The sequence below is a fragment of the Mustela erminea genome, chromosome 18 (assembly GCF_009829155.1).
Source record: "Mustela erminea isolate mMusErm1 chromosome 18, mMusErm1.Pri, whole genome shotgun sequence".
Classification (NCBI taxonomy): domain Eukaryota; kingdom Metazoa; phylum Chordata; class Mammalia; order Carnivora; family Mustelidae; genus Mustela; species Mustela erminea.
The window spans coordinates 29,507,327-29,530,302 of NC_045631.1; the positions used below are offsets into that span (position 1 = coordinate 29,507,327).

The 22,976-nt window shown below is 52.5% G+C and overlaps 2 protein-coding genes across 2 annotated transcripts; one reads left to right on the top strand and one right to left on the bottom strand.

Annotated features, from left to right (window-relative positions):
• The first annotated feature begins 17 nt into the window (after window positions 1-17).
• On the top strand, window positions 18-11,770 carry MKS1 (MKS transition zone complex subunit 1). The gene is made up of 18 exons (XM_032321686.1): window positions 18-130; window positions 529-638; window positions 1,934-2,004; window positions 2,700-2,855; window positions 4,093-4,190; window positions 4,369-4,497; window positions 4,765-4,869; window positions 5,531-5,639; window positions 6,176-6,232; window positions 6,720-6,762; window positions 7,018-7,083; window positions 8,708-8,778; window positions 9,111-9,180; window positions 9,270-9,377; window positions 10,071-10,204; window positions 10,706-10,788; window positions 10,874-10,971; window positions 11,073-11,770. Exons 1-18 carry the CDS (start codon window positions 51-53, stop codon window positions 11,162-11,164), a joined length of 1,680 nt encoding a protein of 559 aa, XP_032177577.1. The 5' UTR covers window positions 18-50; the 3' UTR covers window positions 11,165-11,770.
• EPX (eosinophil peroxidase) lies at window positions 11,712-21,642 on the bottom strand. Its single transcript, XM_032321685.1, has 13 exons — window positions 21,422-21,642; window positions 21,218-21,311; window positions 20,843-21,018; window positions 20,567-20,684; window positions 20,317-20,446; window positions 19,344-19,550; window positions 17,900-18,218; window positions 17,084-17,244; window positions 16,444-16,699; window positions 15,841-16,011; window positions 13,419-13,656; window positions 12,676-12,888; window positions 11,712-12,406 (listed from the first exon to the last, which is right to left on the bottom strand). The coding sequence occupies exons 1-12, from the start codon at window positions 21,546-21,548 to the stop codon at window positions 12,687-12,689; spliced, it is 2,199 nt and encodes a 732-aa protein (XP_032177576.1). The 5' UTR covers window positions 21,549-21,642; the 3' UTR covers window positions 11,712-12,406; window positions 12,676-12,686.
• Between the last annotated feature and the right edge of the window lie 1,334 nt (window positions 21,643-22,976).

Genomic DNA, 22,976 nt, shown 5'->3' on the forward strand with positions numbered 1-22,976 from the left:
AACTGGGGGCGGTGCGCTTTCCGGCGCTGTCGCGGCGAGTCACAGCTGTCATGGCGGAGGCGGTCTGGAGCACTGACACCGGGGAGGCTGTGTATCGCTCCCGGGACCCCGTGCGCAACTTGCGCCTCCGGTAGTCGCATCGTCCCAGAGCCTGTGCTTTTATGGTCTCAGATAATTCGAGCCTGAACCTCACTTCTTGTTTGCTGAGTGCCCACCTGCGCTTTCAATCCCGACTCTGCCTCCTGGTCTCCCGGCATCTCCCTCACTACCCTCAACCTGCTCCACTTACGGCTTCCAGACCTACCTAAACCCTTTCAAGCCTCTGCCCTTCTCAAATTCCTCAGAACTCTGTACCCAATGCACTTATCCGCACCCTTCCCCTTAAGACCCCCGGCCGTGCTCACGCGCACACAACACTCCTTGAAGCCCCACCCTCTTCTTTCTTTTGTTCCTCCCATCTTTGCTCTGTGTTCATCTTCAGGTTGTGTGTCTTGTAATGAGTGCTCTGGGCTTTTCTTTTCCTGACAGAGTCCACCTGCAAAGAATCACATCCAGCAACTTCCTCCGTTACCAGCCTGCTGCCCAGCCTGGGAAGGACCTCATAGACTTGGCCACTTTTAGGCCTCACCCAACTGCCAGTGGGTGTATGGTGGTGATGTGACCCCTTGGGGACTTGGGGAAGGGCCTGGAGCGTAGTTGCTTTTTAAGACAGAGTAGGCCCATATCTGTAGTCTGAGAAAAGGCATAGAGAGGTTGTGTTCCTTGCCCAGGGTCACATGGTTGCTAAATGTTGAAGCAAGGATTTGATCTCAAGCAATTTAACTATTCCGTTATGTTGTGTTAAGAGAATTGAGTAAGACATGATTCTTGCCATCAAGAGCTGAACTGAACTATGGCCAGATGTTGTAAAATAACAGAAGACTATACTTTTGATAGGTTAAACATCTGCCTGGCAAACTAGATACTGATTGTGGCATTTTTTGCTAAGAGAAAATATGCTTCAAACTCCTAATGTATGTGGATACTATACATAAATGTCTGTACTATGCATACATATATACATGGTGTGTGTGTACTACATACATGTATATAGTGTATAAATGTATACTTTATAAATACATACTTTATAAATTAAATGTATAAATGTATATTATAGTGTATAAATGTATACCTTAAATACATTTATAAATGTATACATAAATGTATATTTATGCCCACTACCTAAAACAATTTTAAAATTGGGGTAGGCTTGAAAAAGGTACATATTAACATCAACTGTGCTTCTGCAGTTTCCTTATCTCAGAAGCCAGAAGAATGAGAAAGAGAGGACAGTGTGTTTGTGTTAAATCACTAGTATCTCTGTATTTGTTGTATCTGTTCAGATATATTCCCAGGCATGAGTGTGCACTGGTGTGTTATGAAGCACATGCCTCAAAAAGGCATACTCAGCCAAGAGTGTTTTCGGTTTGGTTCTTTAAGTAATAATTTATTTGCTTTTCCTCTTCTCTTCTGGCGCTTTGTCTCCTAAGGTTACAGTGCTTGTGGTTCTAGACGTATGGCTTCAGGAACAGTAAAGACAAGGACTCCAGGGCTCCTTTCTAGCAAATGTGGACAGTGGGATTGAGGAAGAGCTATCCAGCCTATATCCTGAATTTAACTCTTGACACTGAATTAGATTAAATAATTCCTGGGAGCCATGCCTTCCTTTTATTCAAATTAGAGTGATAATTAAGACTGCTTGGGCCTAATCCTGGCTTCTACATACATCTACAGCCTCTCTAAACTTTGTTTAGAGTGAGCACTTAATAAATCCCCAAACTCCAGCTGGTTTTGTGGTAAATATTAGAGCAGGGACTTGGGTTATAACCAGTCACAGAGTGAAAGGTGGGGCTGATTTGACTTAAACATTTGACTCACTCTTTGGTCTTTGGAGGTGGACACCGCTCAGAGGAAGAGGAAGAGGAAGAGGTCGTGATTGGGTGGCAGGAGAAGCTCTTCAGCCAGGTGAGCCCATGCCACCTCTCCACTCAGTTTACATCCACCTGTTCCGCCTCCACCTGGCTGGTAGCAGGGAAGCCTTCCTGATACATACTGCCTAACTGATTTCCAGAAAATTACAGCAGTTTATACTTTTCCCTGTTTTTTTTTTTTTTTTTAAGATCTTGTCCTTTTATTTGGGGGGGAGGGGGAGAGAGAGAGAGAGCATGAGTTGGGGGAGTGGCAGAGGGAGAGGGAGAAACAGACTCTCCATGGAGCATGGAGCCTGACATGGGGCTCGATCCCAGGATCTGGAGATCATGAACTGAGCCAAAGGCAGACCTGCTTAACTGACTGAGCCATACAGGTGCCGCCCCCCTCACCCCCTATTGTGTTTAAAGGGCAATATGACATAGTGAATGACACTACCCAGTTCTATGATCCTGGGTAAAACACTTTTCAGTTCTGGGTGAAATCTGCTGTCTGTAACAGGGTCTGGACCCAGACCTAGACCAGGGTCTAATTGTTCTAGACCCTCACTCTGGTTCCATTTAGCTCTAACATTCTTTGGATCCCCTGCCCTCTGTTAGTTCAGATAAGTGGAAGTGGGCTATGGGAACATATCAAATTATACTGGCTCTGTAGAACTGATTTGACGAAACAGTTACAGGAACAAAAGTTTGACATATTCTCAGTAGATCTCTGTGTCCTTGTGACCTCAGTTTGAAGTAGATCTGTACCGAAATGAAGCAGCTTGTCAGAGCCCTTTGGATCATCAGTACCGACAAGAGATCCTGAAACTGGAGGATTCGGGCGGCAGGAAGAACCGACGAATTTTTACCTACACAGACTCTGATAGATACACCAATGTGGAGGAGGTATTGTTTTTCCTGGGCTCCCATAGCTTCCTTCTTTCCCTCCCCTAGCTTTCTGGCCTCATTGGGTTCTGTGTGTTAAACCAGAAGCCTGTTCAGACAGGCAGCCTCTCCAGAAACTGCCTGGTGCTGCTGGTAGCCAAGCTGGAGTCTGGGCTCAGTCTTCAGGTGGTGTAGCTGCTGGGCCTGGAGGAGTAGGCAGTGTCTCTCATGATAGGCAGGCTAGAGACCCAGGGAAGACTTCTTCCATGCCTCATGAGATAAGGCAGGTGGGTGGAGCCTTGAACCATCTAGATAATGTAGCCACAACTCTGAATCTATAGGCTTCAAGAAGGATTCAGTACAGCTGTGGGGAGTGGGTTAGTGCTCTGTTCCCCACTGCTCACATACCCTTACGTTTGCCTCAGTCCCTGTATGACATGTTCTTTCTTCTCAGGAGATTTTTAAAATTCCTTGAGAGAAAAGCCTGTATTTTCTGATTTTTGCCTATGACCTTTGTAGCTCTGCAAGGAGCAGGTATTAAATGAATGTTTTTGAAAGACTGATGCTTATGTTAGGTAGCATATAAAAGTTGGGTTTTCTGTTTTAGAAAAGTAAATGAAATTAGTTAGTGCTGAATTACCCATGGGAGGACTTTTCACAGGATACTTTGTATCCCCTTTGGCATCTTTCAAGTACCTGGTAACATCAGCATCTACCAGGCACACTCACTCAACTTTCTGTTGGTATGTACTCAGAGATTGCAGACTCATTTATTTTTTTTAAAAGATTGATTTATTTATTTGAGAGAGAGAGAGAGCGCGTGCATGTTGGGGTAAAGGCAGAGGGAGAGAAAGAGAGAATCTCCAGCAGATTCCGGTGCTGAGCATGGAGCCCGATGAGGAGCTTGATCCCAGGATCCCAAAGATCATGACCTGAGGCAAAACCAAGAATCAAACATTCAACTGACTGCACCACCCAGGTGCCCCTGCAGACAGACTCATTTTAATGTTAGCATAAATAAACTCATTTCTGAAGGATGATATGCTGCTAAAATCTTGGAACAAACCAAGGCATGGTAGGAATCTTCTTTGGCTTCTTTGTGCGACTGCTCCCCTCCCCTAACGTTTGTAACTGTGAAGTGGGTGTACCCCTTAGATATAGGTTCCAGATGAGGTTTCAAAAGGAGGGCTTGCCTTCAGCACTTCATCCCACATGGCCCTGACCAGAAGGGTCACACAGGGCTGTTCCCTTTCCCTAGCACTGTCAGAAAATGACCACCGCAACCCGGGAGGCGCCATCATTCTTGGTGGAACGGATGGCCAATGTCAGGCGGCGACGGCAGGACAGGCGAGGGATGTGAGTACAAATAAGTAGGGGGTTGGGGCGGGGGGCTTCGTAGTCCTTCCAGGCCAGTGTCTGGGTATGTCTGCCACCTCGAGCTTCCCATTCTGCAGGAGGCCTCCTCCGGGTGTGCTCCCCCAGGTGCTTCCTTTGGGCTCTTCAGGGGGTGCCGCCTTCCTGTGGTGTCTTCCAGGGAGGGCGGCATCCTCAAGTCACGGATTGTCACCTGGGAACCCTCAGAAGAGTTTGTCAGGAACAACCATGTCATCAACACCCCTCTTCAGACAATGTACATCATGGCAGACCTGGGACCCTATGGGAAGTGAGTGAAGCCCTCACTGCCCAGCTCAGATCCTCCTCCTCTTCTCGTCACCCATCACGTACCCTGTTATAGTCCCCCTGGGGAATGCAGAAGGGAGGGACTGTTTCTTCTTTTTCCTCTTAGTCGTACTCAGAAGAAGGCATTTGACTATGACAGTTCTCACTCCAGCCTTTGTCCTCTCCCCTGACGTGGGCTGACTACCTCTTCCTCTCTCCGCTTAGCGGGACCAGCAGTGTTGAACCTGGGTGTTGATTTCCTGGTTTCTAGGCTTGGCTATAAGAAGTATGAACATGTCCTCTGTACTCTGAAAGTGGACAGCAATGGTGTGATCACAGTAAAACCTGACTTCACTGGCCTCAAAGGACCCTACAGGTGAGGAGAGGAAGAGAGGGGGCGTGGGGACTGGCATTCCTTTTCTTGGCTTCACTTCTTGCCCCAAGTTGAGGAGATTCTGAGAAAGTCCTTCATCTGTCCTGGTTTCTAAATTCCCAGCTAATGGTTCATATTCTCTTTTATAAGAGACCATTAGCATCCCGGGGACCCTGTTCTTGGAAAGTGGGCAGCTGTACCAGTTTGAAAGAGCTAAGTAACTTCAGTGGCATCGTTAAGTGAAAATAATTCTCTGTGCTGCTGCCTGCAGGGACCAGCCAGAGCAGGGCAGGATGAGCTCAGCCAGGTCTCTTCCTCTGGCCTGACTCTTGCTACCTCCCTGTCTTACAGTAAAAGAGCTATAAATTAGAAATGACCTAAGCCTACCTGTTGGTTTTTCAGGCGAGCGAACTGGTTGCCAGGAATGTCATGCTTTAGGGTTTCCGCATGACTTTGAGGCAGAAATGGGCCCCCAACCCACGCTCCATATCCACTCTAATGCTCTTTCTGCTTTTCCATTTTGTTTCCCTCACCTGCTCATCGTTCTGGCCACTTTCGTCCTCGTTTGCTTTGAGCAAGGTGTATGGCCAATGATGACTCATTCCTGGGCTAGGTCTGGAGAGATCTCATCAGAGCTGGTCTTTCTGTGGCTTTGACCTTACAGAATTGAGACCGAGGGGGAGAAGCAGGAGCTGTGGAAGTATACAGTGGACAATGTGTCCTCCCTCGCGCAGCCAGAGGAGGAGGAGCGGGAACAGCGTGTGTTCAAGGATGTAAGAGTGACCTCCTTCCAAGTGCAGGGATGAGCCTGGGTGCCGGGGAGCTGAGACCGTGTCTGAGGTTCATGCCCACATTTGCAGGGTCTTTCTTACTGGCCCTTTCCTGACATAGGAAGCACTGCTGACATATCAGACCCGAGCTTTTGATCCTACCGTAACATCATAATAATAACAATGGCCATTTATTTGAGCATGTACCATGCTCTGTGAGGCCTGTCATATACTTTATTTCCTCCCTTTAAGGTGAGTGCTTTTATTTTTACCATTTTATAAATGAGGAAGCTGAGATTGAAAAGCTAAGAAGTCTGCCCAAGGTCATGGGGCTTATAAGTGCCAGGAACAGGACTGGGCCCCAGAGCAGCAGACTCTGGAGCCTCTGTGCTTTACTTGAAAAAGTTGGCGGTATGGATACTTCAGCCTGGGCTCTCTGTGGCATTTCCTGTTACAGCATCTTTTCTCCCTCCCATTCAGAACTGACCCCGGTCTGGCTGGGTTTGCATCTTGAGTTTGCTTATGGTTTGTTTCCTCAGCTTTATGGCCGGCACAAGGAGTATCTCAGCAGCCTCGTGGGCACAGACTTTGAGATGGTGAGTGGCTTGGCTTCCTGCCCCACCACAAGCTGGCTTTAGCCAGAGCATTTGGACTGTGGCTGAGTAATATCTTGTCTCTTAAAGGACATGGCTTCTGGCTTCATGCCAGAAGGAAATCAGAGACTAGCATATAGAGCACAGTTCTTCTTAGGTGTTTTAAAATATAGCAGAGGTGCATAGGTGGCTCAGTCGGTTAAGCCTCCGACTCTTGATTTCAGCTCAGGCTGTGATCTCATGAGGTAAGGGTCTTGAGATAAGCCCCGCGTTGGGCTCCATGCTCAGCACAGAGTCTGCTTGAGATCCTCTCCCTCTGCACCTCCCGCCCACCCCCCAGCCTCGCTCGTGTGAGGGGAGAGCGGGGAGGAAGCACACGGCAGCACATAAGGCGGCTGCCAATGTCAGTCTTCCAGGGACTGGTGAACGGCTGGAGGACGAGTGCTGACTCCCCTGGCTCCTGACTCTGTCCCACTTCTCTCTTCTTTAGACTGTACCAGGTGCCCTCCGACTCTTTGTAAACGGAGAGGTGGGTAAGTGCCTTGCCAGACAGGGATCCCCTGATGCTTGGGCAAGGCCCCAACAGCTGTGAGGTAATCTGTCCCCGCTGGTGGAGGTGCTGGCTTGTCTGCCCTACTTGGGAAACTCAGTCATGAGCCTTTCCTGGAAGCGCAGGGAGTTCCTGGCCCTCAAGGGCCTTGCTTCCCGAAGTGCATAGGCCGTTCAGTACAGGGTTGGGTGCTAAGGGTGACAGGAGAATAAGCTAAAATTGTTTCTTGTTTTCTTAGTTTCAGCACAAGGCTATGAGTATGACAATCTCTACATTCACTTCTTTGTGGAATTGCCATCTACTAGTAAGTAATATTCCTAAGTTTCTTTTATATCCATTCTGATAGTTTTGTAGAGGCATTAAGTCATGCTTTCCCACTTTGTTTTTGTTTTTTTTTAAAGATTTTATTTATTTATTTGACAGAGAGAGATCACAAGTAGGCAGAGAGGCAGGCAGAGAGAGCGGGGGAAGCAGGCTCCCTGCTGAGCAGAGAGCCCGATGTGGGGCTCGATCCCAGGACCCTGGGATCATGACCTGAGCCAAAGGCAGACGCTTTAACCCACTGAGCCACCCAGGCGCCCCAGGCTTCCCCACTTTTTTCAATGAAACTGTGACTGTTCTTTTCAAGATCATAGATCACTTTCAAGTTGTCAAATCCTGTGGTGACATCTTTGCATTCCTGCTACATGACCTCTGAGAAGCACGTGGCACAGCTCACGTTTCCTCACTCGAACTCTCCTCTTGGCTTCTGACTCCACGCTCCTCTCTTTGCTCTCATTGGTGGCTCATGAGTCCCCTTGGCTCTTGGCTCATCTGTTGGTCTCAGAGCTGTAGAGTGTCCAGGGCTGGGCCTGGGCCTTCTCTTTCTCCCTCTCTGTAGTCTTTCTAGGTGGTTCCGTCCATCTCATGGCTTGTCTACTGTGTATGTCTCAGGCCCCTAGTATTCTCTCTAGCCTTGGCCTTTCCCCCGAACTTCAGGCTCATATCCGCTTGTCATTCCTGCCTAACATGATCCAAGAACTCTTGATTCTCCCTCCTGGTCAAACCGGCCTTCTTGGTCTTCCCTAAGGGACATGATGATGCCGTTTACTTAGTTGCTGCTGCCAAAATCCTGGGAGACATCCTCAATTCCTCACTTTCTCTAGCTTCCCACAGCTAGTCATTCCATCAACAGTTTCTGTTGGCTCCATCTCCCGAAGATGTCCCCGGCCCCTCTATCAAGCACCTTGCACCAAACCTCTTCCATCTCCCGCCCAGGCCCATGAATTAACTTTCTAACTTACCCCTTTGCCTCCTTTACAGTTCCTTTGCCACAGACACCACAGCCAAATGGAACCTTTGAAAATGTGAATTAGTTGGATCTTTCTTGAACTTTAAACCCCAACAGCTTTCCCTCCCACTTAGAGTAAAATCCCAGCTCCAAAGCTGGAGCAAGCTGGCCCCTGTCGATCTCTCCCTTACAATATTCCAGCCATACTTTCTGTTTTTTGAACATGCCAAGTTCGTTTCCTCCTTAGGGCCTTTTGGAGGTCATTTCCTTTGTCTGAAACCCTTTCTGTCCTATCTTTGCACGACTGAGTTCAGGTCTCAGCCCAAGTGTCCCCTCTGAGAGGTATTCCCTCACCACCCGATCTAAGAGCCTGCTCTGTATTTAGTATGGCCTCTGTCACTACCTGATAGCCTCTTGTTGGTTTGTTGCCGGTGTCCCCCACAAGCTGGCATGCTAGCTCCTTGAGAGACAGGGATCACTTCTGTTTGCCCACCACGATATCCCCAGTGACCGGTCGTGGCACATAGGAGACACTCAGCAAATGTTAGGTGAACGTTGGTGTGTGTGAATGCATGAAGAGGTGAAGGAACTTTGTTCTTTTCTCAACCCCCCACCTACCTCCCAGGTCAGTTTACCATATATGGTCTTTGGCTTTCAGATTGGTCAAGCCCAGCATTCCAACAGCTCTCAGGAATAACACAGACCTGTGCCACCAAATCCCTGGGAATGGTATGGAAAACAGGAGGGCTCTCTGGCAGGGGAGCGGGACTCTGGAGATTATTGGGTGCCAGCCGGGGGAGCAGTCAGAGTTGCGTCCGGCCCTTCTCTGCAGGCTCTCAGGCTGCCGCCTGGTGCAGGGCTTCCCTCTCTGTCTTTCTGAGGATGGTAGCAGCTTATATGTGGGTTCTCTGTCCCGTCTGAGCCTCTTATTTCCCCTGTTGGGGGGGATAGTTTTTCTTTCTCCCTTGTGAAGGTGTCACTGGCCTCAGAGAGAAGAGATTCTCAGTGAGGCCTTGCCTACCCCATGACCCTGAGTATGAAATAACACTTCTCTTGTTTAGGATAAGGTGGCTTATTTCTCCTACCCGTTCACATTTGAGGCCTCCTTCCTCCATGAAGACGAATCTGCTGGTGAGTAGCTCAGTAGATCCTGGGCCCAGGCTGTCCTCTGGTGGGGGGAAGGCCTCCTGTGACCTGGCTGCTTCTCTCACTTTTCCCAGATGCCCTCCCAGAGTGGCCTGTGCTCTACTGTGAGGTCCTCTCGCTGGACTTCTGGCAGAGGTATCGTGTGGAAGGCTATGGCGCTGTGGTGCTGCCTGCCACCCCAGGTGACGTCTCGTCCCTGCCCTCCACGTGGCCCACATGCCCCAGCTCCGAGGACTGACACTAACACTTCTCAAACATTTGGCCCCTACCAGGGAGGAGGAGGCACAATTTAGAATTAGAAGCATTGAATTTGCTGGATTCCTTGCTCCTTTGAGGCCTTCTCCCTGCTCCCTGAGAGACAGCTGAGTGAGCCTGCGGCTGACTCGGAAGCCGAGCAGCCCGGGCATCTGTGGCATCTGCTCTGAGCGCCTCTGTTTTGACTCTCAGCCTAGAGGGAGACGCTCAGGCAGGGTGGGCTCTTGGCATCCGTGCATTGAATGGATTGGCATTCATTTTGAATTAAGAGCTGCTGTGTCCTGTGTGCTGGGCATTGTGTACGGGCTTCCTGGGTAATCCCACCAGCCACTCTGCGAGGTAGAGGCATTACCATTGCCCTTTTACTAGTGAGGGGCACGGGGATCGGAGGAGTGAAGAAACTCCTGCTGGGTACACAGGTAATAACTGGCAGAGCTGAGGTGTGAATTTCTAGCTGACTGATTTCCAAACAGGTACCCCAGACCACCAGGATCCCCTCCTCAGAGGTCAGGTCGTCCCCAGACAAGGTGTTCCAGTGGTGGCTAGGCTTGTGTCACTGCTGGGAGTCCAGTGAGGGACCGCATGCCCTCTCTGGCTGAGGCCCCACTCTCCTGGCACAGGCTCGCACACCCTGACAGTCACCACGTGGAGGCCCATGGAGCTCGGCACGCTGGCTGAGCTGAGGAGGTTTTTCATCGGCGGCTCTCTGGAACTGGAGGACCTCTCCTACGTGCGGATACCAGGAACCTTCAAGGTACCTTTTTTTCTCAGGGCAGACTTCACTTTGGGAGCTTAGGTTCCTATCTCTTCTGCAGAAGGTGGGATCAGGGTTAAGGCCCCTTTGTTGCCTCATTATTACTTAGTCCCTTCTTTCCCGTGGCTTCAGCTGGAGGTCATGGCCACATCTTAAACCAGGTGCAGACATCTACACTGCTATCCTGGGAGATCTTGGGAAATGAGTAGATTTAAAGTCCTGTCAGAGTGACTGGCCACTCCTTCCAGACCTTCACTGAGGCTTCAGTCACCAAAGGTGGTGGACCTCTTCTCAGACTGCTTATTCTCAGCTGAGGTTGGGGCATCCCCTGATGTACAGTTGGGAGCCCCACATTAACCTTGAGGTGATGGAGTCTGGGTGCTGGGAGGAGGTCCCCCCCAGTGGATCTCTTTTCCAAGAGTGGGAGTAAGAATGGGTCTGCACAGTGCTTGGAGTCTAGAACCCCCAGAAACCTGACACTGTCTTAACTGCATGCCTCAGGGGGAGCGTCTGAGCCGCTTTGGTTTCCGCACCGAGACCACTGGCAGCGTCACCTTCCGCTTGCACTGCCTACAGCAGTCCAGGTGAGTGACCCCGGCCCTCTGCCTCGGGGAACCTTACCCCATGGGCTGGGCAGCAGCCCTGACCGTGTGCTGGGCTTCTGTGCAGGGCCTTCATGGAGTCAAGTTCCCTCCGGAAAAGGATGCGGAGCGTGCTGGACCGTCTGGAAGGGTTCAGCCAGCAGAGTTCCGTTCACAATGTGCTGGGTAGGTTTCCCTCCACCCCTTAGCCGGCCACCCTGCATTGGCACAAGCCCCACCCCTCCCCACACCTCGGTGGCTGACCACTCCACTTGCTCCCCTCACAGAGGCCTTTCGTCGTGCCCGGCGCCGCATGCAGGAGGCCCGAGAAAGCCTTCCCCAGGACCTCGTGAGCCCCTCGGGGACCATGGTTTCCTAGCTCACAGCGGCCCTGTCCCCCTTCCCCCTGTGCAAGAGGATAAGACGGGTGATGTTTGAGGCTGGTGTCGTCCTGCCTCTTCATCTTTCTCCCCAGTGACCCCACCAGCCTGCTGAGACCCAGAAGAGCAGAGAGTCCCAGGCTGGTGCCTCTGCCTAGTCTTCGGCAGGGCCTCCCTCTGCCCGGGGGGCGGTACCGCTGGAGACCTGCGATCCCTCTCTGCATATTTCAGTTCCTGCGAGCGGCTGTCATGCCAGGGCAGGCTTGCTGGGTTAGCCCAGTGTGGGGTGACCCCACCATTAGTCCTTCCTCACACAGCCTCTTTTCTGGCTTGTCTCGCTGTCTTGAGAGCAGAGAGCTGCAGGCGCCTCCTGCCTCACAGCCTGCGTTACAAGCGGAGGCTCAAGAAAGGCAGAGGAGAAGATCTGGAATGCCTGGCCTGGGAGCCTCGGCCTCCTCTTTCCAGGGTAGCCTCCTCCTGCCACCCGGGGCTTGTTGGATTTGAGATACAAGGAAATGAAGGCTGAAGGCAGTGCCCAGTCCTTTCTGCTAGCCGGGTAGTATCTTTTATTGTGTTTTTTGTACATAAAAACTTTTTGTACTGACTAACGTGTTGGCCGTTTTTCTGCTCAGGTTGCGGGCGTGGCCAGGGTATTCTCCTGAACCTTCCCTTTTCTGCCCTTCCCCACTCAAGAGTGCCTGGAGTCAGCCCACAAGAGAGGCTTAAGGGTTAGTCCCAGTGGGGCCCTGGCAGTGCTCCTCTCAAATGTTTGGAGCAAAGCACGAGGCTGAGGCTGTGCCCTCCCCAGCCTAACGCAGAAACCAGCTCTTGCCCGAAGCAGTCTTTTATTGGTACAAGCGGAGCTCACCGCCCGGCCTGCAGGCTCAGCAGAGGGTGGTGGGGTGGCTGGGTCCGGGTGTGGTGTGGGCTGCAGTCATGGCCGGGGGATGGGGACAGGCTGGGAAATAGCAAAAAGGTCAGAGACCAACCAGATGACTCTTCTTGCCTGGGCCTCAAGACCTTCTTGCATCCAGAGCCAATAGACCTAAGACCTACGAGGCTCCCAAGGTGGGCAGGTTCACTGCTGCCAGGAGCCCTGGCTGCCGCTCCCAGCCACAGAACCAGCCATGAGCCAGAGCCAGCAAAAGCGTCAGCAGGTGCGGTTGCTCCAGGGGAGGAGGCCTCCTTGTGGTCTTCCCCGGGTTCCCTTGTGCCTGTGGCCGGAGGCTTGGGGTGGGCTCCTATGGAACAGCAGACATGGGCAAGTGAGGAACTTGCTGGAGGTGCAGATACAGGGCTGCTTTAGGATGCTAATGACTAAGCTAAGGCTTCCCAATTGCCCCCCAAAGTCCTAGGCCTTGGATTAACTCTGTCCAGAAGCTAGCATACCGGAAGCCAGCAGGGAAGACTACCCTGCCTCTGGTGACAAGTTTGGTTGTCTCTGCTTGGAAGTCTAAAAGGACTCAGCCATCTGGTCAGGGAAGGATGTTGGAGGAGGGCCGCCCCTTACCTGTAGAGGCCTCATGTGCCCCGCCAGGCTGACAGGTTTAGCTTCGGGATGGAGGTGCAGCTCACAAAGCCCCGCGGGTAGGTGTTGGCCCTGAAGATGTCCCTTGAAACGGTGGTGATACCGGTATTGTCACACACAATTCGAGACAAGGAAATCTTGCGCAGGGCCTTGCGCTGTCTCTTGGTGAAAACACCCCGTTTTTCCCACCAGAACCTACCAAGACAAGTCAAGAGATGGAGGTGAAGGTCAGGGAGGAATGAACATAACCAGCACCTGCGGTATGCCCTGAACGTCACATTATTTCACTCATTTCTCCAGAATTCCTGCAAAAACTTATAAATGAAGAAATTCACAAATGAATTTATAAATGAAGAAGCAAGTACAGTGGTCAAGGAAATTGCTCAGTATTAAGGGCGTAGTAATTTAAGCGGCCAGGGCTGGATTTGAACCTGGGCTCGGGTCGTAAATGATAAGCTTTATTGGAAGGAAACCAGATTTAGTCCTTTCTGCCTATGTTTTCTGGGACCTACTGGCCAAACAGCTCAGGCACCATCAGCCTTGCCCAGCCCATGGTCTCTCTCACGCTGACCAGGCTCTCCGCAGAAGAGCCTCCTGGTCTCAGACCCTGTGAGCTCAGAAGAAACGAATCTAAAAAGGGCGCTTTCCCCCTTGCTGAGTCTTGACATGCTAGTGCTTTTCTGCCCTGTCTCTGGGGCTGGTGTCTTCAGGGGAGGGCCCCTTACCTGTCCCCATCTCGGGCTCTCCTGAACTGGTTTTCAAAAAGACAAGCCAGAAGAGGCCCCACTCGGGCCCCTGGCAAAAGAGGCTCGGCAATGGCCCCAATCCAGATGTCAATGTTGTCAGGTGTCCCGTACAGATTCAGGAACTTCCTCGCCAAACCCTGGTTTCGCAGCACCCGGCTGAGCTGTGCCAGGTTCCGGGGCTGGGAGAGCCCACAGAAGCGCCTCCAGGCATTGTACCCTGTAGGGAAAGGGGGTGGAGGAAGGTCAGTCTCACCCTGCTGACTTCCCCTTAGCTTCTGCTTCTCCACGGTTTCTTGCGAGAGAGCTCTGGGGTCAGGAAATGCCAGGCAGAGCAAGATCCCTGCTGACAGAAGAGACTGAACCTTCCAAAGATCAAACCACTGCCCTCTAGTTTCCAAAGTGAGTAGACAACCATGCTTTGTTTGCACCAAACTGAGGAGTGTGTCCTAATACAACACCTAATACCCCAGGGCTCTTGGGCTCAAGTGCATCACTTAGGTACAAATGAGACAGACACAGAACATAAAAGACTCTTACTCAGATCTGGAGAAGGAAAGAATGAACAAATACATAGGTGAACAAACAAACAAATGAAGAGCGTGGTTAAAGTTTACTCAGAAAAGGACCACATGCTGTGTGATTCCATCTACATGAAAGGTCCAGAACAGGCAACCACGTAGACATAGAAAGATCAGTGATTGTCAAGGGCTGGGGTGGGGACAGGCAGTGACCGTTATTGTAAGGTTTCTTTTGTGAGTGAGGAAAATGTTCTGACGTTAGCAGTGGTGATCAGTGGGCCGAAGACCTTAACAGATGCCCACCCCGCAAAAAGAGCGATAGATGCACAACTCTAGATATACTGAAGTTATAGAATCGTATACTTTATATGGAAGAATTTTACAATATGCTAATTATATCCCAACAAAGCCATTTGAACATTTTTTTTTTCACTACCAAGGCCAGTCTTCTGATTTCTCTGCTATTAGGATCCCACCCAGGAACAAGCCAGAGGATGGGGCAGGGACCATGAAGATAGGAGACAGATTTGCCCTAACCTTGAAGAAACACCTGCCCAATATTGTCCATTGAACTATACCTCACAAACCCCATCCTCAGGGTGAGCAAAGGAAGACGATATAATGCTTTACCTCACTAAGCACCGGTGGTGATCATCTCTTAGGGTCCTCACAGCACCTCTGTGAGGCACTTTGTAATCTCCATTGTATCAATGGGTCTTTGCCCAGCTTGAGCAACTGTGACTTTCTTCAGGTCACCCCATGAGTAAGTGAATTTCATACAAGCTCTTCCAATTCTAAATTTGGTGTTGAACTTGGGAAGGGATTGGAGGAGTCTGTGAGAGCTAGTGTCTGGACAGTATTTCTGGGACAGCTTGGAGGGCAAGGTGTGGCACCTGAGTAACTGGCAATCTCAGTTCTCCAGCAGGGGGCGCCCACGGCTCTTTAGTGGTGGGAAACTGCCCCCACCCCCTCCCCCTGTGTAAGGAGGCAAGAACAGGTTCTTGAGTACCAGCTGTGAGCCTACCAGGTGCTGTGGTAGATGCAGTGGAGACTGTCCCCATCCCATTACACAGAGCCACAGATGAGCCGAGGCGGATGGTGATTCAGGTAGTAGACAGGAAAATAGGGGAGGGGGAAAGGGGACAAGATGGTGAACAAAGCCTTCCCCTAACATTATGACTTGCACAGAAGGGAGGAAGGAGACATTCTGAACCTGATTCAAATTTTACTGCTTCCTAGTTATGTGGCTTCGAGAGGATGACTAGCTGTCTCTGAACTTATTTCCTCATCCATTAAAACGGCCGTAATAATTGCTTCTCAGGGTCATTGGCAGAACAAAATGATTAGTAGCCATGAAAATTCCTGGCAAAGTGCTTAAGTTGCCTTCTTTCCTGGGATACACTTTTCTTCTTTCCTGCGATTTTTTTGTCCTCAGGAAATAGCCAAGGCCGTCTTAAGTTTACTCTACCTGGGTTCCTGCCTCTTGGGCTCTTTGCCTTTCTGCCAGGAGCCAGTTCCTATGTCCCCAGAACTAGAATCTTTCTCCTTGGAACTCGCCAGGGTAGTGGGGAACGGGGCACTTCTTCCCTGCCCTTTGAACCTACTGTTTTCTCCACCCAGGATGTCCTAATCTGCTTTGTCCACAAGCAGATCGTGGCCGTGCTATGCACCTACAGCTAGAGGACCTACAGCAGGGGGCAAAGATGTGGCAGGATGGCAAAAGGTGGTCCCAGGGACACTTTCCTTTCCTTTCCCAAGCTCGGCCTTATGTGCTTCTGAACCACAGCGCACGGGGTACATGGTTGCTGCCAGAAAGGATGCCCCAAGGGTCTCCTCTGAAACCTGCCCCCGCACCCAGCGGCAGCCCCAGGCAGGGCCCTCACCTGGAAGGCCATGGTCCCGGCTGCGCTGCATGTTGAGAGCCGCCAAGTCCAGTCCGATCCTTCGCACCTGCTGAAACAGCCGGTCTCGAAGCTCGTCCACCAATATGGAATCCTGACGGTTCAGCTTGGCAGGGGTGGCCATGAGGCCTCGGATGATGGGGTCGATGCCACCTGGTGGCGGGAAATGTGAGCAGCAAGGACCAGACCGGCCTCTGGGGAGACCCTGGGTCATTAGGAGACCAAACTAGCTCAGAGGGGGACAAGTCAGTGGCTTACATTCCGTAATGTTTGTATCAGGAAACAAAGGCCTTGGGTAGACTTGAAGGGAGCTGAGGCTGGCAGGGAAAGAAGTTACCCCTACTTCTTGAAGAAGGAGCAGAAGACAACCTCCTACCCGGCCCACAAGCCCATCTGACATGAGTCTCCTTCCCTTTGGAAATCCTCTGATCCCCGAGAGGGTGGGAGGCCCAGGCTGAGGGTCTTGGTGCAACTGCCTTGTACTGCCCTGAGGAGATGGTTAGCAGTGGCCTGAGCAGCAGCCCGGCCTCCTGGCACAAAGCTTGGCCCCACCCCCATTTCCATCTGCTTTTAAGACCTGGTCACCTTCATGCACGATTCGCCAGCTGGCAAAGAAGCTCGTGCTAAGCGGGACACACGAATTGGGAGCTGAGGCCCGGTACTGGCTGTCCAAGCGGAACATGAAGGGCTGGAGCATGGTGTGGCCGAAGCGGAAGGCCAGGGTGAAGACATTGGCCACACGAGGGTCCACTTTGGAGCAATACCCATGGTAGGGTCCTAGCGTTCTCCTAGCCCGGGCCTTGCCCAGAACCAGGGGCAGAAAGTCTCGGTAGGTGATGATCTACAAGAGATGGCAGGAGGAACATCACCTTAGCAGCCGCCCACCCCATTCCTTTGCCTTTGGACAAAACTTTTGCTTTCTGAAGGGCCCCTCAGACATACCAATTCTTTACTGCCATCATGTCAAATGTGGAAATATGCATTTCCCATTGGTCGATGAAGGTCCCAAAGCATAGAGAGCGGGGTGACAAGGACAGTGTCACACAGCAAGTTAGTGGCAGAGCTTGCCACACAGGTCAGATCTCAGGTACACTCCCCATTATCCAGACCCAGCTGATTTGAGGCACAGCCCCAAAGGATGTATTAAGGGAAGTGGGAGCCACTCTACCAAATGGTGTCTCATGCCAGATTGTCTTCTGAGAGTGCTGGGCCCAGGACTCCCTACCTGTACCATGGCGCCCACGATCTTCCGGGCCTCCTGGTACAGCTTGTCTCCTGTCCACCGAGGATTCAGACGCTTTAGCTCCGTAGCCAGCCGGTTGTGCTCCCGCATAAAGAGGGTGTGCATAGCCGCCAGTTTTGGGGTTTCCGATGATCGGGAGTCACCTTGAAAACCCCAGGTTCAGAGTCAACACAACCCTCCCCAGAGAAATGTCTTTCTGCTAAGGCAGACAGAGCTCTGGGGACCAGAAGGAAGTGGTAGCATGTTATGACCCGGGCCAAGTTCCCGGTCCTCACTGGACCTCCATCTCCTCAGCTGGGCAATGGGGCTCCTCACTGACTGCCACCTGCCACCCCACACAACAGGTCAGGACAGGGGAGACAGTGGGGTCTCAGGTCCCAAATTTATTGAAACAGGTTCACGCAAGCGGGAAAGCACAGAGCAACTGCTGGGCTTGGCCATGATTCTATTCTACCAGTGACCAGGCCTACAGCTGGTGGAGGGACACAGATGACCCTAGGAACCTTGACTTTGGGACTTCGAGCCCACCTGTCCGGTGAACTTAAGCCATCAGCACACTCTCCACCAAGAGCTAGAACTTTACCCAGCTGTGGACTTCGGAGCAGACTGCTTTCCCCAGGAGCCCAGGGGAAAGAGAAAGAGGGTTGCACAGAGCCTATTCCTATAGCCAAAGCTTCTCCTGGAGGCCCGGAAGGAAAGCAAACTCCTGGGTTTTACAGTCACTTGCTGGCTTTGAACAAAACCCTTTTGTACCAGGTCTTATTTAACCTCTTATTCAGGCGACCACTGGGGGCTGACCTGCTAGGAAGCAGGGGATGCGTGCTTCGCGGTTGGTGAGGAGGCAGGGGTCATCACGAAGGTTGTCAAAGGGCAGCAGGGCCCGGCCGTTGTCGGTGAAGCGGGTGTTGACAGCCAGCAGCCCCAGGAAATTGGTGTGGTTGCGAAGCCGCAGGGCAAGGGAGACCTCGCTGCCATACACCATGCTGGCATCCAAGAAGGAGGTGAGCGAGTTGAGCTGGTTTCGGACTTTGTTCCTGTTTTGGGGGCATGCGGGTGCCGAGCGGAAGAAGGGGATGCAATCACGCTGGTTCCTGATGCGGGGGTCATTGGGTGGGATCTGAGGTGGAAAAAGAGCCGTGACAAGGGGGGCCCTCAAGAGCAAGCTCACTCCTCTGGATCATTCCTCACCTGCTTCAAAACATTTCTTGAAACTCTTCTCTAGGAAGCCCTCCTTGACTCACCCAGACTCATGCTGCTCAGCAGGTCAATCTGAGCATCCTTAATGCTTTGTATCAGAGAGTCACGAAAGGACCCTCATTTTACAAATGGAGAAACTGAGGCTCAGAGAAAGGAAGTGACAACTCATTAGCAGGAGAGGAAGGATTATGACCTAGTTCTCCTGACATTTGGGATTGTGTTGCTCTCATTCCATTTAATTCTACAGACATTTCCTAAGCACCCTTCTATGCTGGGCGCTTTGGAAACCAACAAAGGTCAGTACAACCCAGCACAGGTTGCAGGAAGCTGGAGTTCAGTGAAAACAGGTGCACAAATAGGGAATGTGACTCTAAATTGAGGCGTTATTTGCTATGCTTGATCTAAAAGACAAAAACAAAAGGTGTGCTAGCAAGATATATGAAGAGTCCTCCAAGGAGCTGCCCTTGAACCAGAGCTTGAGGAATGGGTAAGGTTGCCCCATGAATGTCACCCTACCTGCTGGGGTGAATGAATGTGGGAGTGTATGCACGTGTGTCCCCCGCCTCCCTGGGCCCATATCCCCAAAGAGGCTCTGCTCCCTGGAGCCCAGCTTTCCTTCCCCAGTGCTCTACACCGTCCTTGCCTCTCAGCCTGAATGATAGCACCCTGCTCACAACAGCACCCCAGGAACTGGTGAGAGCTGCAGGGCCCTTGGACCTCTTCAGGAAGGAAAGAAGGGCAAGAGCCAAGAGTCCCTAAAGGCTCTCAAAAGCAGCAGTCCGGAGGCTTCCCCTGTTGGGATCAGACCCATGGGTCAGGGCTAGTCTCCAGTGCTTCCTCCTCTGTGAAACCTGCACTAAACCTGCTGGCAGAGTGCCCCGCCCCCATCCTCATCTTCCAAACAAACACAGAACCTGGGGTTATGTACAGGGTCTAGCTCCTTACCTTTGTCCAACACTTCAGCACCACAGACAGCTCCTTAAATTGGGAGCTTTGCCTTACACACCCCCACCCCCAGCTCTTGGCCGGAGCCCATCGGAGGTACCTTGATGGGGAAGCAGGGGGGCAGCTGGGCACAGCTCTTCTCGCAGTCCACACCCGCAGTGAAGGCCACTCTGGCTGGGGACTCAGGGGTGAAGTCCAAGTCGTGGTCAATGAATTGGCCCCACTGCATGAACATAAGGGCCCTGCCCCGGTCGGACGTCAGCCTCTCACTGGGAAAGCGCACGATCTGGTTGGAGACGGCTCGGACCTGGTGGGAAGAGAGGTCAGTGTGAGGCATCCCAGGCCAGCTCTGCAGATTGCCCTTGCTGGCGTGAACACGGTCTCTCCTCCTCTCTTGCCCTTCCCTCCCCAACTGCACTTTGTCCCACCCACTGTGGGGTGCTCATGGCCTCAGGTGTGGCTCCTGAGGATTCCAGGAGTAGAAAAAGGCAGAGGCCAGGTTGGCTGGCTGAGACCTGACCAGCTCTTCCAAAGAGGTAAACCGATCGAATGGATAGATCAGTTTATAGACCAATGAGATGACAGAAGTGACTGAGAGATGCATGGGCCAGTTGGTAGGTGATGGATAACAAATACAGAAGGAATTGGACAGACAGATGGAAGAATTAATACACAGATGTTAATGGAGGAGTCATATTGACATATGAATAGAAAATTGATAAACTGATAAATGTGAAATCATTTCAATCAATAGACTTAGAGTAGGACATGCCACTCTTTTACTTGGATAGATACTTTGATACAAATTCTTTTGGCCCTATACTGGCTGGCATTACTAGATCACGTCCTATGTAGATGTTCATACTAGAGACCTTATAATTCACACACCAGAGACACGAAGTGGATTATATTGCCATTTTACAGATGGGGAGACTGAGACTCAGCTGTAGGAGTTGCTCAGAGTCGGAGCTGGCCAGTGGCAGAGCCAGGATTCCAGTTGGCTGGGGGCTGTGCTGTTATTGTTTCAAAGCGTCGGAGTGCCCTCTGGACCCGGACCCGCAGCCCCTACTCACAAGAGGGAGGAGGAAACCATTGCGCTTCCTGTTGGGTGTCCAGCCGAAGGGGAGAGACAGCCTGTCCTCGTACTCAGCTGGCAGCCAGCGGGCCAGGGCCTGGTTGGAGGACCCCAGTAAGGGTCTTCTCCTGCAGCAGAGAGTTGGCTCTAGTTGGCAGGAGTTCTGGGCCTGGAGAGCACTCACCATGGGGTGAGGGGCGGCAGAGGGGAGAGAGGCCTCCTCGGTCAGGTGTGGCCCCTGCACCCACCTGTTGTTGCATCTCCCGGTGATGGTTCGGTACTTGTTGCTGCACTTCTCCTCCTGGTCCCGGAGAACACAGCCACTGGCCTGGGACAGCAGCCGAAGCTGGGGTTCTGTCAGTACATCTGGGGGTGGGACAAGGGGGCAGGGTCTTGGCTCCTTCCTGAGCTGGTCTGTTTCATACCTCCCATCCCCGGAGCCTCTTCCCTCCAAACAGTCCAGGCTGTGTACCCTCCTTTCCCAGGCCAGGGCAGGCCCTGGGGCTCAGTAGGGAGCACAGTACCAGTGACATTGAGGGAACTGGATCCCTGGAGTTGTAACTTCCCCTCCAGCAGCTCCAAGGCTACGTGCATGTAGTCAGCAGCTTGGACCACTGTCCTGGTGGTTGCTAACGGTTGTTTGAAGTAGGACAGGAGGTCCATGGGGCTGGCCAGGCCACTGCGGAGGCGCTCTGTGATTCTGCGGGGGGAAGAGCAAGGGCTGGAGAAAGGAAGCAGAGCCCCCAGCAGAGCCCCAGCCTGGGCAGTGTGAACCGACAGGATGGACGGAAGGGAGACTCTCTACCGACATGTCACTGTCCCAAGTGCCCAGGGGCAGGGTGATGGCTGACATGACCATGGCTGGAGCCCACCCACTGCACTGACCCTCCCAGACCCACCTCCTCTGAGTCTGATTGTAGGCAGAATCCACCAGCAGCTTGGCCTCTGTAATGCAGTCCCGAAGGACCGAGGTCTCCACGGTCGCAGGGGAGGCTGTTCAGAGGGAAGGGGACTCAGGGTCCAGGGGACCCATGGGCTCCACCCAGACCTGGACACCTCCTCCCTCCTTTGCCCTCCTCCTTGGCTGCCCAAAGGGCTATTACCTGAGCCAGTGCTCTCACAGGGCAGGACAAAGATGAGTGTGGCCAGGACCCCTGCCAGGGCAAGGAACAGCTTCTTCTCTGCAATGAGACCCCCGGCGACAGCGGGGCAAGGGATCGACACCTGCATCCTGCCCACAAGCAGGTCCCCTGCACGCCTCTCACCTGGAGGTCTGCGAGCTGACACCTCTCACCTCCTCTTTTCTGCAAGGAGCTAGGAAGGGACTTTTATATCCTGTCTGAGGGTGAGAGAGGGGAAGTCCAGCCTCCTGAGGTGGGGCCCTGGAACTTCCCTCTCATTTTCAGGGGAAGCACGAGACTGAAGCACCCCACCCCCACCCTCCTTACAACTGGGCTCACAGATGTATTTCCCCGAAGCTCAGGGCAGGGCCTGGAACACAGGTGTTGCTCAGTGAGAATTTGCTGGAAGATTGAGGAGCAGCATGCCTCAGAAGGAGCCTGGGTCTGAACCTGCTACGAACTAGTTGTATGGCCTTGGGCAAGTCACTTCCCCTCTCCAGCCCACATCCTTAAATGATACTTGGACCTCATGGTTGGAAAGGCTTCTCTCATCGCCCTAACTGGGCAGAAATGGGTCTGTCTTGCTCTTGTATCTCCCGAGAGTCCTCAGCACTAGGCCGGGTGTTCAGTAAATGCTCAATAAATGTTTATTGAATGCACGAATGGTGTCCGATCAGTGATTCTAGCCCTCCCCCTTACTCCCCTTCCCTGCCAGGTCTCTCTAAGATGCAGGAGAGGACCAGGCAATGGTGGAGGCAGGGCTGAGCCGTGAAAACTAAGGTACTGCATCAGGGGCCCCCCGTGGGACGCGGTGAACTGTCACAGGGAAAGTGCCAGCAGAGCGATGCTAGCGGGACTCCACGCAGGCAGAGGGTGGTCCAGGGCTTCACGCTGCTGCCCAGGTTTCCTCAGTGAGCCTCCCTGACAGGCTTGTACCCGAGAAGTGGGCCTGGGTCTGGACTGGCTCAGGCACTACCTGTGTGACTCTGGCTGGGCCTCCATTTCCATGTGGGAAGGGTAGAAGGCCCTCAAGGGCGGTGCCTTCTCATACCCTTGCCTTTGTTCCCTGGGCGGCCTCCCCTCTGGGCCTTGGCTCCAACACATCCCAGCCCACCCAAGGCTGCTGAGCTCCAGAATCCTCACCCCAGCCCAGCCCAGCCCTCCCCCGACGCCCCACAGCCTGCCTGTCCTTGCTCCTGCTCCAGAGCGGCCCCTTCCTCACCTGCTCCGAGGCCCCATGTCACCCGCCCTCCACGGCCCCCGTCCCACCTCAGAGCCCCCGGCCGCAGCGGCCGTTGCCCTTGAGACACCCCTTCAGCAATGTCTTTCACAAGCTCCCGTTGAAGGTCTGGGCTCTACTGATCTTATCTCCCTTTCTTCAGCAGGTGCTCCTCTCCTGTGACAAGGCAGCCTAGAAGGAAAGTCACAGTATAGTGGCTAAAAGCACATGGCATTGCTGGTGCTGAGCCCCTGCATGGCCTGGGGTAAATCGCAAAGTCACAGAGTGCTCCTCAAACGCGCCTCACCTCCCTGCATG